The sequence below is a fragment of the Juglans microcarpa x Juglans regia genome, chromosome 8D (assembly GCF_004785595.1).
Source record: "Juglans microcarpa x Juglans regia isolate MS1-56 chromosome 8D, Jm3101_v1.0, whole genome shotgun sequence".
NCBI lineage: Eukaryota > Viridiplantae > Streptophyta > Magnoliopsida > Fagales > Juglandaceae > Juglans > Juglans microcarpa x Juglans regia.
Window position 1 is genome coordinate 35,922,921 of NC_054608.1, and position 13,031 is coordinate 35,935,951.

General features: G+C 34.8%; 3 protein-coding genes across 7 annotated transcripts; 2 read left to right on the forward strand and 1 right to left on the reverse strand.

Moving 5' to 3' along the window:
• Window positions 1–663: 663 nt before the first annotated feature.
• LOC121242795 (peroxidase 47) lies at window positions 664–10,508 on the forward strand. 3 transcript variants are annotated; one of them, XM_041140742.1, is made up of 6 exons: window positions 664–712; window positions 751–1,094; window positions 1,259–1,447; window positions 1,556–1,718; window positions 2,136–2,513; window positions 10,465–10,508. In XM_041140742.1, coding segments are annotated over exons 2-6 (972 nt in total). In that variant the 5' UTR covers window positions 664–712; window positions 751–854; the 3' UTR covers window positions 10,467–10,508. The 3 variants fall into 3 exon arrangements, with proteins under 3 accessions (XP_040996676.1, XP_040996673.1, XP_040996674.1); XM_041140739.1 differs by lacking the exon at window positions 10,465–10,508 and adding an exon at window positions 10,067–10,104; XM_041140740.1 differs by lacking the exon at window positions 10,465–10,508 and having other exon boundaries at window positions 2,136–2,763.
• On the forward strand, window positions 3,653–9,317 carry LOC121242796 (vesicle transport protein SFT2B). Of its 3 annotated transcripts, XM_041140744.1 has the most exons (7): window positions 3,755–3,893; window positions 4,808–4,861; window positions 5,229–5,296; window positions 6,804–6,877; window positions 7,349–7,466; window positions 7,592–7,650; window positions 8,859–9,317. In XM_041140744.1, exons 2-7 carry the CDS (start codon window positions 4,828–4,830, stop codon window positions 8,935–8,937), a joined length of 432 nt encoding a protein of 143 aa, XP_040996678.1. In that variant the 5' UTR covers window positions 3,755–3,893; window positions 4,808–4,827; the 3' UTR covers window positions 8,938–9,317. The 3 variants fall into 3 exon arrangements, with proteins under 3 accessions (XP_040996677.1, XP_040996679.1, XP_040996678.1); XM_041140743.1 differs by lacking the exon at window positions 5,229–5,296 and having other exon boundaries at window positions 3,653–3,893; XM_041140745.1 differs by lacking the exon at window positions 5,229–5,296 and having other exon boundaries at window positions 3,653–3,893; window positions 7,349–7,434.
• Window positions 10,509–10,856: 348 nt separating the features above from the next.
• On the reverse strand, window positions 10,857–12,434 carry LOC121243161 (zinc-finger homeodomain protein 4-like). Its single transcript, XM_041141226.1, has one exon. The coding sequence runs from the start codon at window positions 11,794–11,796 to the stop codon at window positions 11,116–11,118; it is 681 nt and encodes a 226-aa protein (XP_040997160.1). The 5' UTR covers window positions 11,797–12,434; the 3' UTR covers window positions 10,857–11,115.
• Window positions 12,435–13,031: the final 597 nt, after the last annotated feature.

Sequence of the window (13,031 nt, forward strand, 5' to 3'; positions counted from 1 at the left end):
GTTCTCATCGATCGATCTCCTTAGCCACAAGGAATTAATTTGACTTCAATTTCTAGCAAGTTCCATGACAAAGTGATTTTGTCAACCCGTTGCCGCCCCAATTAATCAGAACGATTAGGAAACGAACCGGTTGAAAAAAAGAAAAGAATGATCACAAACCTTCTTATAATCAGGTTTTTTTCTTTAATAGGATATGGTAATTCATAACAGCGATCGAACAGAATACAACAATTAAGCTATTTCTTGTGTAAATGATAGTCATGATGCAAATTAAGTACAGTAGTAGTGGCTCGATCGCTGATCTTAAATATTAAAAAGTTACTCACTCCCACTAGTAAACTTTTGTCCAAATCTTTAGTGTTGCAACACACGACTTCGATTAATTCATAATGTGTATAATAATGATTGGATAATTACTAATCGTGAATTAGTAACGTGTCATGCAACGTCGCATATGCATTATAGTCAATTATCATATATATATTGACCATTGTTTTAGGTGGAGAGAAAACGATAAACCACTAACTTCAACTTTTTGATTTTTCCAATTCTTTTTGTTGTTTTTTTTTTGGGGTGGTGGGGGGCAACCCTTTTACTGTAATTTACATTTATATAGAGACTGCATCCTCTCAACTCTCTATACTACCACAAACTCCAGACCTTCCCGGCCATTATACCAACACAAGATGAGCTAATTTTCTCAACCTCACACACACACACACACACACATATATATATATATATATATATATATATATATACCTCCCAGCTTGGGTTCTTCTTTCCTTTAGCGTTAGGCAGGCCCTTAGCCACTGGCCTTATTGGGTGTTTTGAGCATATATGTACTGATTATAATGACATCTCTGGATTTAGTTAAGATGGTCACTGGGAATTTTCTTGGTGTAGTTGTACTATTGGAGATGATAGTGAGCGGTTCTAGATTTGGAGCAAACGGTATGAGTATGAATTATTATATGATGAGTTGCCCATTCGCTGAACCAATTGTGAAGAATACTGTCATAAGAGCTTTGCAAGCCGACCCTACCCTGGCAGCCGCCCTTCTTAGAATGCATTTCCACGATTGCTTCATAGAGGTTCTCTCTCTCTCTCTCTCTCTCTCTCTCTCTCTCTCTCTCTCTGTGTGGTGACATTTTGCCTTGGGAAAAATTCTTATTTTACTTTAGCTGGGATGAAGTGTTTCGTTACATGATGAGCTTGTTGATGAACTGATCAACAAATAATGACTTTTGTCAAGTAGGGATGTGATGGGTCGATTCTGGTTGATTCGACAAAGGATAACACAGCAGAGAAGGACTCCCCTGCAAATTTGAGCTTGCGGGGATATGAAGTTATTGATGATGCAAAAGAGGAGCTTGAGGAACGATGCCCGGGCGTAGTCTCATGCGCTGACATTCTTGCGATGGCTGCCAGAGATGCAGTGTTCTGGGTAAAGCTACCAAAATTCAGAACGAATCAGCTTCAATTCCTTCTCACATGCATATTTTTCCGTAAAATTAATATTTAATTTGTTTTATTATTGCACATAACTATGCAGGCTGGGGGTCCAGTATATGACATACCAAAGGGACGAAAGGACGGTAGGAGGTCTCAAATGAAAGACACAATCAATCTTCCTGCACCCTTCTTCAATGCCTCTCAACTCGTTAAGATGTTCGGGCAGCATGGTTTTAGCGTCCAAGAAGTGGTGGCTCTTTCGGGTACGTATAATATGTAACAAGTTTGGAATTAATGATTGTTTAGGAATAATATATGAGTAATTCTACGTATAATTGTGAAGTGCGTAAAAGTTACGTAATTACTTTAAAAAAAGTGAGATCTACTATTAAAAAATTAATTTTTTCACGTGGATCTTATAGTTTATTCATTTTTTTTAAAACGATTATACGACAGTTACATAATTCACAATTACAAATATATTTTCTCATTATATATTATATATATATATATATGCAAGTCACAAATTAATATCTTGCTTCTCAAGCCAAAATTATTGAAATGATAGTTACGGAGTCAATGTCACAATTAAAGTTTTCTTGTTACTCTGGCCAACATGATCATTGCAGTACTGTTTCTGAATATTGGTGTCGGTGATCTTAACTTGGAATTGCATGCAGGGGCACATACACTAGGAGTGGCAAGATGTTCATCATTCAAATCCAGACTGAGTGCTGCGGATCCAAATTTAGATGCAGATTTTGCAAATACATTGTCCAAGACATGCAGTGCTGGCGATAATGCTGAGCAACCCTTTGATTCGACGAGGAACAGTTTCGATAATTTCTACTTCAATGCATTGCAAAGGAAAGCCGGGGTGCTTGGTTCAGATCAAACATTGTATGCGACACCTAGAACAAGAGGCATCGTCAATGGCTATGCGATGAACGAAGCCATGTTCTTCTTTGATTTCCAACAGGCAATGCTCAAAATGAGTACACTTGATGTTAAGGAAGGATCAAAAGGCGAAGTACGAGAATCTTGCCGTAAAATTAACTCATGAACATCCAAGTAAATCAAGCATTTGAGCTATTTATTGTATTTAATAAATGAAGATATAAAACCACACACATATATATGTGTGTGTGTGTGTATTTAGGGAATAATTATGGTCTTTGGTGCAATATCAATGTGTTCCTGTAGATTGTTCCTATGCTGCTCATCTTTTTGGGTCTCATGTTTGAACTGAGTTCATTTTGTACCACTTTATGTGCAAAAGATATAAAATATGAATTTAGATTTGAAGTATATTTTTGTGATGCCCATTTTACAAATAAGTTTATCTCTTTTTTAACATTTAACACAATATATATATATAAGTTTTATTTATAAGCCAGTATCCACACTTAATAAAATACCTGACATCATTTCATTTGTAATAAAAATTTAATCTCACTTTTATAAATTAAATGTTACTATTTAAGTGATGGGTGGTGCTACATGCACCGATGATCAGTACCGAAAGGTGTACTAATCAATGTTATCTATTTATTTTTTTAAATCATTCTGTGTGTATTAAAAAAATACTAAAAAATAAATATACGCAAATTCTTTAAAAAAACACTAATTGATACGCTTTATCAGTGTATAAAATATTTTCCTTAAGTGATATTTATAGTATGATCTCTATATCACTTATTTATAAGTTTTCCTTAAAAGATGAGATGAGATTAAATGACACATCCCAACATCTAAGCAAGGCCTAAGCTCTAAGGTGTTGTTTGAGAATATAAATGGTTTTATCTTATTCCATCTCATTTTCTTTCTAAACATCACTCAAATATAAATATTTTTTAATTTCAAATATTCAACTTTTTATCTAATTATTATTTAGTTATTACAATTTTTTCAAACTTTTAGATAAAATATAAAAAACAATTTAACTTTTTCAAATTCTAAAATAAAAAAATATATATATTAAAAATTTTTATTATAACAATATTTTAATTTTATAATATTTTTATTTAACCTTTTACCTCCCATTTCTTAAAATTTTTTAAAAATCTTAATTCAAAACATATCATTATTATTTACAAATTATTTTATTTTTATTTATAAATTTTTTTTATCTCGTCTCATTTTCAGAACCCAAACCCAAAAAAGATTTTAATCCAACCTTAGAAAACACTCTCTGTCATTCGAAGCAAACCATCTGCTCACTCTGATAATCTCCCTCGGTCGCAGATCTAATTTTCTCCAGAAAGAGTGAGAAAAACTAGTAGGCAATAATGGAGAAGATGAACCAGGCGTTTGAGAAGATGAAGATGCTAGTGGGAATGGAGGTGGAAGACGAACACCAAGCTGCAGCGCTAGAAGAGAACAGCTCCTTATCCTTCATGGAAGACTTCAATCGCAACTGCACCCTGTCCACAAAACAGGTTCTTGATTTCACTTCATTCTTTCTTTTTCGCCTCTGTTTGGTTGCTCAGACAAACAAGGAAAAGGATTAAGCAAATTAAAAGTAAATTTTGATCTGCACCAACCACTTAAGTCAAATACTTGCATTACGCTCTCAGTTAAATTTGATTGCTTGATTTATAAGCTTTACAGTAACCTCGATTCTACTTTTTTTGGTTCTGTGGCCATTGTTTCGGACTGTGCTTGAAGCTAAATCACGAAACGTCAAACTACTATGAAGAGTACGTGAAATTGTGTATTGTCATGGGAGAGTAAATTTTGTCGATACGCTAATACGTGAAATTAATGATGAATGTCTTTTCATTTAGATCAATCCCTGTAAAAATTGCAAACCGTTAGTGAAATAAATAAATTGCTTATTGTTTGCTAATTGACAAAAGTACGCGGTCAGAGGATTCGAGTTTAGCCTCGAGAAAGAACATGCATAGTAACTTGTCCGCATCGTAATACTAAAACTAAACAGATCGATTGTTAAGAATGTATCAAAAAAATGTAGATTTGATCTATTACAAGGGAACAGAAGCATTGGACTTTACGGATGCATAATTGATTAGTAGTCTTGAATAGGTTCGCGAATGCTGAATTGCAAAAGTTCTCCTTCAGGGAAAATATAAGCTTAAGTTTGTGATTTTCCATCTGAGCTAGTTGGTCAATTTATGCCAATTGGTTAGATATGCATTTTTTCAGTTTCCTTTATCTTGGAATTTTTTTTAGTGAATTGGTATATCTTGCCAGAGCTATACAGTTTCACTTAGTATCCAGTAAGTTTTATTTTGAAATTATTCCATGTTTTGCTGATTGACGTTTGAAGATATTCTCTCCTTTGAAAAGATCCTTTTAACTCATTGGTCTCTCACTCTTTTTTATTAAACAGAGGTTTAACGGTTTCGCCATATGCTTCGTTGCAGGTTTGACTTGTACACTCTTGGTAAGTTGTGACCATGAAATAATCTGAATTCTTCTTCTTCTTCTTCTTTAACAAATATAAGCATATAAAACTAAAGACAATGAGTTATAACTAACAAGAGACGGAATTGGATTTCATATTATCATATAATTTGAATTCTGATTTCCTTTCTGGACTAGTAATGTAGTGAATGGAGAAGTTATATTGGTTGATTACTGTGTCTTTGGAAATTATCTCGTTAGATGCTTTTGGTTTTTATAAGTCAGCTTTAAATGGTAGCTTGCGATCATCCCTCTTGCCTCATTTCTGAAACACGTGACAGTTTATTCCTAAATACTCAATTTAGCACTTAAAAAAGGTTTCTTACCTTGGTTTGCCTTTTTATAAGGTGAAGAATCAAGAGCAATGAGTACAACCTTACAGAATTGGGCTTTTCTCAGGAAAAAAGTCAAGAAGGCAAGGACTGCAGCATCTCAAGAGATCATTGCTTTTTCGCTAGACTGAGTTTCATGCTTTTACCTAATTTGATTCTCCATGACAGACTTCTAGAAGTCTTTAGACACATTATGTGTCGAGATAGTTTTTCTTGTTTTCATAATATATTCCATGACATGAAAGCCAGTCTCACAATTAGAACAAGCCCATTGCTTTACAACTAGCTGATCTTAATAAGCATTTTTAAACTAATTCTCAGTATCAAGGATTTCACCAACTCTCTCTCTCTCTCTCTCTCTCTCCATTGATAAGCAAGGGTTCTTCCATTGCTCATTGTCTTGCTTTTCACTCAACTGAACTGAACTAAGCCTTTATCTTGATTGGCAATTGCCTTTATCTTGAATATCCTACTCTGCAAGTGGTTGGGAATTTTTTACTGTACCAGAACTTGCTTTCTGCCAAATCTATGGTCAATATGCCATTTCTTGCTCGTGGTTTTAAATGTTACTCTAGTGCTTGATCTCAAGGGCTAGGCTGGCGTTGCCAGCCCTTGTTCGTATCTCCTACCTTTTGCTTTAAATATGCTCAGCAGTGTTACCTTATATTCAGAGATTGTAGTACAATTCAATGAAGCTTGATTAACATATTGTAAGGACGCTACTCATTGCTTTAAGCTTTCCATGCTTCAGTTAGCTTAATGAACATAAGCTCTTCCACTTAGTGCTGAGAGATGTGTCCAAGTCAAAATTTCATAAATCATGTGCACCTTAATCTTGTTATTTATTTTCAAATAGATTCATACTCACCTTCACTTTATTGGATTAGAAAATCTCATTGACATAAGTTAGTAGCATGACATTCCTCAAGTGTTATTCAATACTTATATTTCACTCCATATATGTTTTGAACGAGGGAGATGCTGAAACATTGAGAATGTACAACTCAAAATTGGAAAAAAATGCTGTTCTATGAATTTGCTGGCAACTTGGAGTTATAAGTTTCCAAGTAATCTCGATATTTTCAGGAGCTTAGACAGAGTTAAGGGAGCCTAAATGTGTAATCCATGTATTAGTGAACTAATCACAAATTAATGTACTTCATTATGAAACTGCTATGGCTTTGTGGAAGGACTTCTTCAGTTGGGTGGGATTGACTTTGGCAATGCCCAAAAGAATAATGGAGCTTTCTGGTGCTTGGAGAGGGTGAAGTGGAAATCCACAAATTACAGCAGTGTGGGAGATGGTCCCAACGTGCCTTATATGATGAATTTGGAGCCAGAGGAATGATAGAAATTTTAAAATCAGTGAACAAACGTTGGAGGAACTCAAAACTTTCTCTTTCTCAAAACTTTCTCCTTCTAGATGGGCGTTTCTCTTGTATACATACTGTGTACTTGGGTTGTGCGTTTTGCACTTTTCAATGAAATTTATTTCTTGCAAAAAAAGGAACTAATCTGCAGCATTTCCTCTTCTTGGCCTTCAAAACTAATAGCACTAATGTGCACACATTTTTCCTTTTCATGTGACAGTCAATGCTGGTTTTCTTCAATCCCATCAAGTTTGGATTAACTTTCACGCTTGGCAATCTTCTTTCAATTGGAAGGTTTGTGTATGGATTTGTATGTTGATGTTCCATTTTGCTGTTCTCTAATTAAATAATTATATGGTCATGTTGTAAGTGTTTCTTCTGTTATTTTGTGCCTGTATGAGGTGGTCAAAAGCTAATCAGAGCTTCTGATTTTCATCAAGGTAACAGATGATGTCTTTTGAGGTTATATACCTTGAAAAGGTTGTCTACACAAATGGTAAAGATGAGGAAGGAGAAGGGAAAGGCTATTGGTCCTTTTATGCGGTCTTAAATTTAGGTTTCTTTTGTTGTTTTCATATCATTCGTGGTTTAAAAATAATTTAAAGAAAACTGCAATGCATTCTTTTTGCAATGCATAGATCTGTGTGAGCCTTTGCTGGTTGCAGTTTTTCTTAGTCTATTTCACAAATTCGGCCATTATTCTTTAAAGGATGGATTTTTCTTTTGTGTGCTTCCGATGTTAAGTTTGAGTCTTTTGTTTGGCAGCACAGGATTTCTCATAGGCCCCAAGAGGCAAGTGACGATGATGCTTGACCCTGTTCGTATTTATGCAACGGCCATATACCTTGCAAGTATGATCATCGCCTTGTTTTGTGCTCTCTATGTAAGTTGCATAGTGGCCCTTTGTATGTTTTCCACCCACTCCCTAGTTTTCTTTTATTCCTGTTATTATAAACCATGCAATAATTTAAAACTCATTCTAAGTTTTTCTTTTTTGTGTTGGAGCAGGTTCACAACAGATTGTTGACACTTCTGGCAATTATTTTAGAGTTTGGTGCACTAATCTGGTATGTCAAGTTAGGACGTACTTTCTAAGTATGCCTGTCTTCTACATAAATTAGGGTTGAGATGACATACATTCCACCAGGCATATTATATGGCCGAAAATTTAATTGGCACTATTGAGTGAAAGACAAAACCAAATGAAAATTAGAATTCAGACAAGAATCGAGTCAACTTCTTAACCATGAAATGCTTTCTTGTTTTTTTTTTTTTAATTATGAAATGCCGAGTGGCGATATCTATAATATCAAACATTGCACTACTTATTTGAAACTGCCTCACATTTTAAATTTTCCTCTAATACATTCATCTCATAATTAGGAAAAAATTTCCTTCTACCTTTAGAGGGGGCTAATTGCTTTGAATCTTTGTTTTTCAGCATAATAGTTTTACACCCGAGTCTTGTGCTCGGTGGCATGTCGATATAAACTGGTGTTATAATTGATTTTTCTGGAGAATGAGTGAAAGTTTTTAATATATTGACCAATAAAAAAAAAGTTTTAATGTACTGAAGTTGTATGTTTTTCTCTTTGCTCACAACATTTGATTGCATGGTTTCCAACAAACTAGTGATTTTCCGTTTTGGCTGAAACCTATGATGAGTTTCTAGCTTCCAAAGGTAAATTTATACAAAATGTAAATGCTTAATCAAATAAAAGGTAGTTTTAGGTCCTGTTTTGGGAACATAACTGTTCTCATGTATTTTCAAATATTTCCTTTCCAAATATCATTCAAACGCACAACATTTTCCAATTTCAAACTTTTTACTTTTTCATGTAATTTACCTAATCATTCCAACTTTCCCAAATTTTCAAACAAAACACAAAAGCCAATACAACTTTTTCAAATTTTAAAACAAAAATAATATTCAAACAATTTTTCAATTTTATAATATTTTTATTCAACTTTCTCTCTCTCTCTCTCTCAGTTCTCTAAATCCAGTAAAATATCTTAACTCAAACTATTTCACTACTATTCACAAATCATTTCACTAGTATTCACAGACATTCTAGTATCCAAACGAGCCCTAATCAGTCAGATTTTGAGTTTTGCCTTGATTATATTTTCAGGTTCTAAATTTCTAATATAGAAGTGGAAAGTTCTTTTATTTTCTAGAATACTTCATTTTTACAGATATGCAACTTCTCTGTCCATCTGTCACTGGTGCAGATTTATTGATTTAATTTGGCCCGTTTCTTTCTGTGAATGACAGGTATAGCTTGAGCTACATCCCTTTCGCGAGGTCCATGGTTTCAAAGGTCATGGTTTCCTGTCTTGATACTGATTTTTAGAGTGATACACACCATATATAAGAGACCATGATGTATCCATTCAAGAACTTCTTAACATGATCACCCTATGTGTCACTTTTGCGAGCTGATGCACACAGGGAGTCTAGTCCACTCTGAACTGCAGAATTGAGATTTGTGTATGCTGGACTGAGATTGTGATCAACTTTACCTAATTTCCTTATGGTAATTCTATTTCTTGACATCTGTGTTATGAGAAGAAACTTGACTCGCCTATGTTAATAGAAATTGAGCTGTTATTGAACTATGTAGTCTTTTCAGCTAGGCCGTTGAACTCCATTGAAACCAACTCAGCTGTTGTCTTGACGAGGTACATTTGCTGAAATTGTGGCGTTCGTTAATGGAGATGTATATTATATGTACTTATCAGCTTCAATGTCTTCCATTCATTCCTCTTTCACCTCCCATGCATTTAAATTATTGTGATCGGTTGTGCTGGTTTTCAAGTAATTAATATTATGCATCTCCGGTTGCTTGTCGCTAAATTAACCAGCTTTAAACTGTGGAAGAAATGTTTAGTTGTAGTAGGGCTGAATGTCAATTGCCATTAAAATACAGCCAGAAACCACAACTTATAGTTGTGCATATTTTGGTCAAATGCATACTATAGCAAGTTTGGCTGGGACCAGACTTTGTGGCATTACCATGAATGGTATATATTATCCCGTACTCAAACATCGGTATGTGGAAATCTAGAATCCTGATTGGAAGCAAAGTGAACATGTTTCCACAACAATGATGTGTAAAACATTTGTGTTTGAGAGATGATATGAATTTATATTCCAATTGCTTTTCTTAATTTGTAAGATAATATGAGTGACAGAAATATGGGGAAAACTGCCTTGTCTAGCTCCAGTGGCTCATGAAAGCATTTTCTTTCTTTCTACTTGTATGAAAAGCAGATCGGGCCCGGCCTGGTTGGATTAAATGAGAATCCAAGGATCCAAAAGCAAACACTATGGATCGCTTGAAGTGTGGCCTTTTTATAACTAATTCATGAAGGATCATGGCAGGATGCAATATCAATTAGTGCCTATGATTTTCATGATTAGACCTGCAATTCTAAGTTTAACCTTCCTAATTTGGGTATCATTAGCTTTCGACTTATATATATATATATATATATATATATATATAATATAAATATAACGCACACGTACACTTTCTCGTGCATGCAAACCTTGTCTTTTCATTAATGTTACCACGCACAATAATGAAGAAAAAGAATAATGGCTAGCTGATGCATTGGCAATCTGATCTCCCACAACATTACTCGCGCCGCGGCTTTTTATAATTTGTACTAATTCCCAAGTACTACGTACAGTGTATGTATTTGACATCTCATTAATGATGGAGTACTGTAAAACTCATATCATGCAATATATATGAACATTCAAGTGAAGTAGTGATAAATTTAATGTTTCATGCATGTACTTTCCATTCCTTGCTGTATCCTCGACAATGAATTGATCCTAGCTAGCTAGATCATCATCAATAAACAAACAAAAGGAGCATATATATATATATATATATATTAGAAGCACTTTCAAGATGACTCAACTTCTACTTTGCCCAGGGAAAATTACAAAGAAGGTCCGTTGTCACCGAATTATTCCACACATAATTGTTTATTTCTTTAATATTCTTGCGTCTGATCTAGTTTAACTGATCAAGAAAAGTGAGGTATTAAATAATTAAAGAAACCACTGAACAGACTAAACTAGTTTGGATTTTGAGAATATTTTCAGAATATCTCACTACTATTCATTATTTTATTATTATTTTTTATCTACTTTTCACTACTATTTAATATTCTATCATTACTTTTTTACTACTATTCACATAATACATAAAAATATATACCTCAGTACCCAAACGCAACCTAAGATCGAAGATAGAGAAACAAGCTCAAATACTTTCCAAAGCATGAACATGATCTACAGCAGCAGAGCTGATCTTACAATCTTCATATATTAGCTCACTAAACTAGCTAGACTACCTAGCTAGTATAAATCAAAACATGTAAGATACGCGATAGCTAGCTACCAGCAAAAGAAAATATTAAATGATGAAAAGAATTTAATAAAGTAAGCTAATTGGAAATCATGCATGGAAGCCTTATAATTAAGAATGAAATATGAGATGATCAGAATGCTTGATCTAGCTAGTGGAGTTTTTATTTGCAAAGTGGTGTTTGTTGTTATGCATCCACACCTTTAGAACTCTCTTATTGATCCCAGTCTCTTGGCAGAACTGCTGCACAACAGATTCTTCTAGCTTCTGCATTCTCCAACCAGCCTTTTCTGCAAAGCTCAACATCTTTTCCTTCTGCTCTTTTGTAAACTTGGTCCTAAACCTCTTTTTCACCTTATTAGCCGGCCTTGCCACAGGACAGCTCCCATATGCATCTTCCTTCTCATCATTCGACTCTGAGGGGACCGACCCACTTTTATAGGAAATCATCATTGTAGTTGTAGGGCACCCAATGGATGACCCCAGAACTGCATTGTAGTACTGATCTTCATGATGGCCCCAATTGGGTGATCTCCTAGCATTGATGTTGAGTATGGTTGGAGTAGTGTGATAACATTGACAGGAGCATGAATCAGATTCAATCTCTTTCCTGTGGAAATTTCTGTGACAGTTGCAGGCTGAGCACTTCAGGGCTTCAAAGGTGCCTTCTTCTCCGTTTGGCATGAACTCTCCACAGCCATCAGTTGCATTCCCACCATTTTCAGCTGCATGGTTCTTGTGGCATTCCTTGTACCTCACCACTTTCTTGTGAGCATGACAGTCGTTTCTTGGAAGCTGTAGTTCTGCTTGTTGGGTTGAATTATTCATCTCTCTCTCCCGCTCTCTCTCTCTCTCGATCGGAACCTGGCCTTGGGCTAGTATTAGATCCTTTGGATCCTTGTTAAACTCAGCATGCAGTAATAATTCAAAACGATCGTGGTCATGGATTGAAACCTTTATAATTAGCAGAGATAACGTCCTTGGTGCTTCCTACTTCAAGATCACGTACGGTGGAAGAAAACTAATTAGCTAGGGACGGTCTAAGATCAGAAATCAATTTGTAAGTATGGGGAGGACGCTGATTTGATGTCTCTCTTCTGGGAACAGAACGAAATGACCCGGAAAATGAGATCAGCCAACCGACACATAGACGATCAAATGTGCATAAACAAAAAGTTGCTGAGCGTAAGAGTACTTATACTGATCTAGCTCGTACCGTCCGACATATGGAAGAATATAACTAACATTCATGCAACTTCTCTACGAAGAAGATCTTGATCATGATCAGCTTAAATGTCTTGATCAATAAAAATGACGCGGTGCTGATCATGGTAGCCGGAAGAATTAATACTACGATTTTTCTGTCTTTTCTAAAAAGAGATATATTGCAGAGAACAATTATAAGCTGGGCAGAAAATTGGAAAAATGAGGGAGGGCGCTGTATAATTTGACTCTGAATTTCTCGAGGGAAGCAACTGAAGCTCATCTATATATATATCAAGTGAGAGAGATCAAAGAGACTAGAGATCGGCGCATTTATAAGATTTCTTTTGAGTGAGCTTTTGGGAGTAACGATATATATACGCGTTAAACTTTTTTACATTAATCACGTTTAAATAGAAGAAAGTATTATTATAAGATTAGTAAAATACCGGCTAATAAGATTATGAAATTAATTTGTTAGCTAGAGGCAGATCAGAGCAAATAGACAAATTATAATAAGGCGGAAATGAAGTTGTATGTACGGGGGATTTACAAATGTTGCTAATTTGCTTGCATTATCAGATGACATTTATTAATTAGTCTACAGAAAGATGTCCAAAATCATCCCCATCTATGATCTATTATATGTTGTAATATTTTCACGAGTTATGATAAAATTTTAATATTGACAGATCAATTTTTCACTGTTCTAAATCAGTAAGATTTTTCACACATCATACACAGAATCGTGCATCATATATACACATTATATAGAATCTATTTTAAGTAACTAGGTAAGTCTGTGGCTGCAATTTCCTAGCTATTACAACCTTGATTTTAGCCTAAGTAACAGCTTTGTT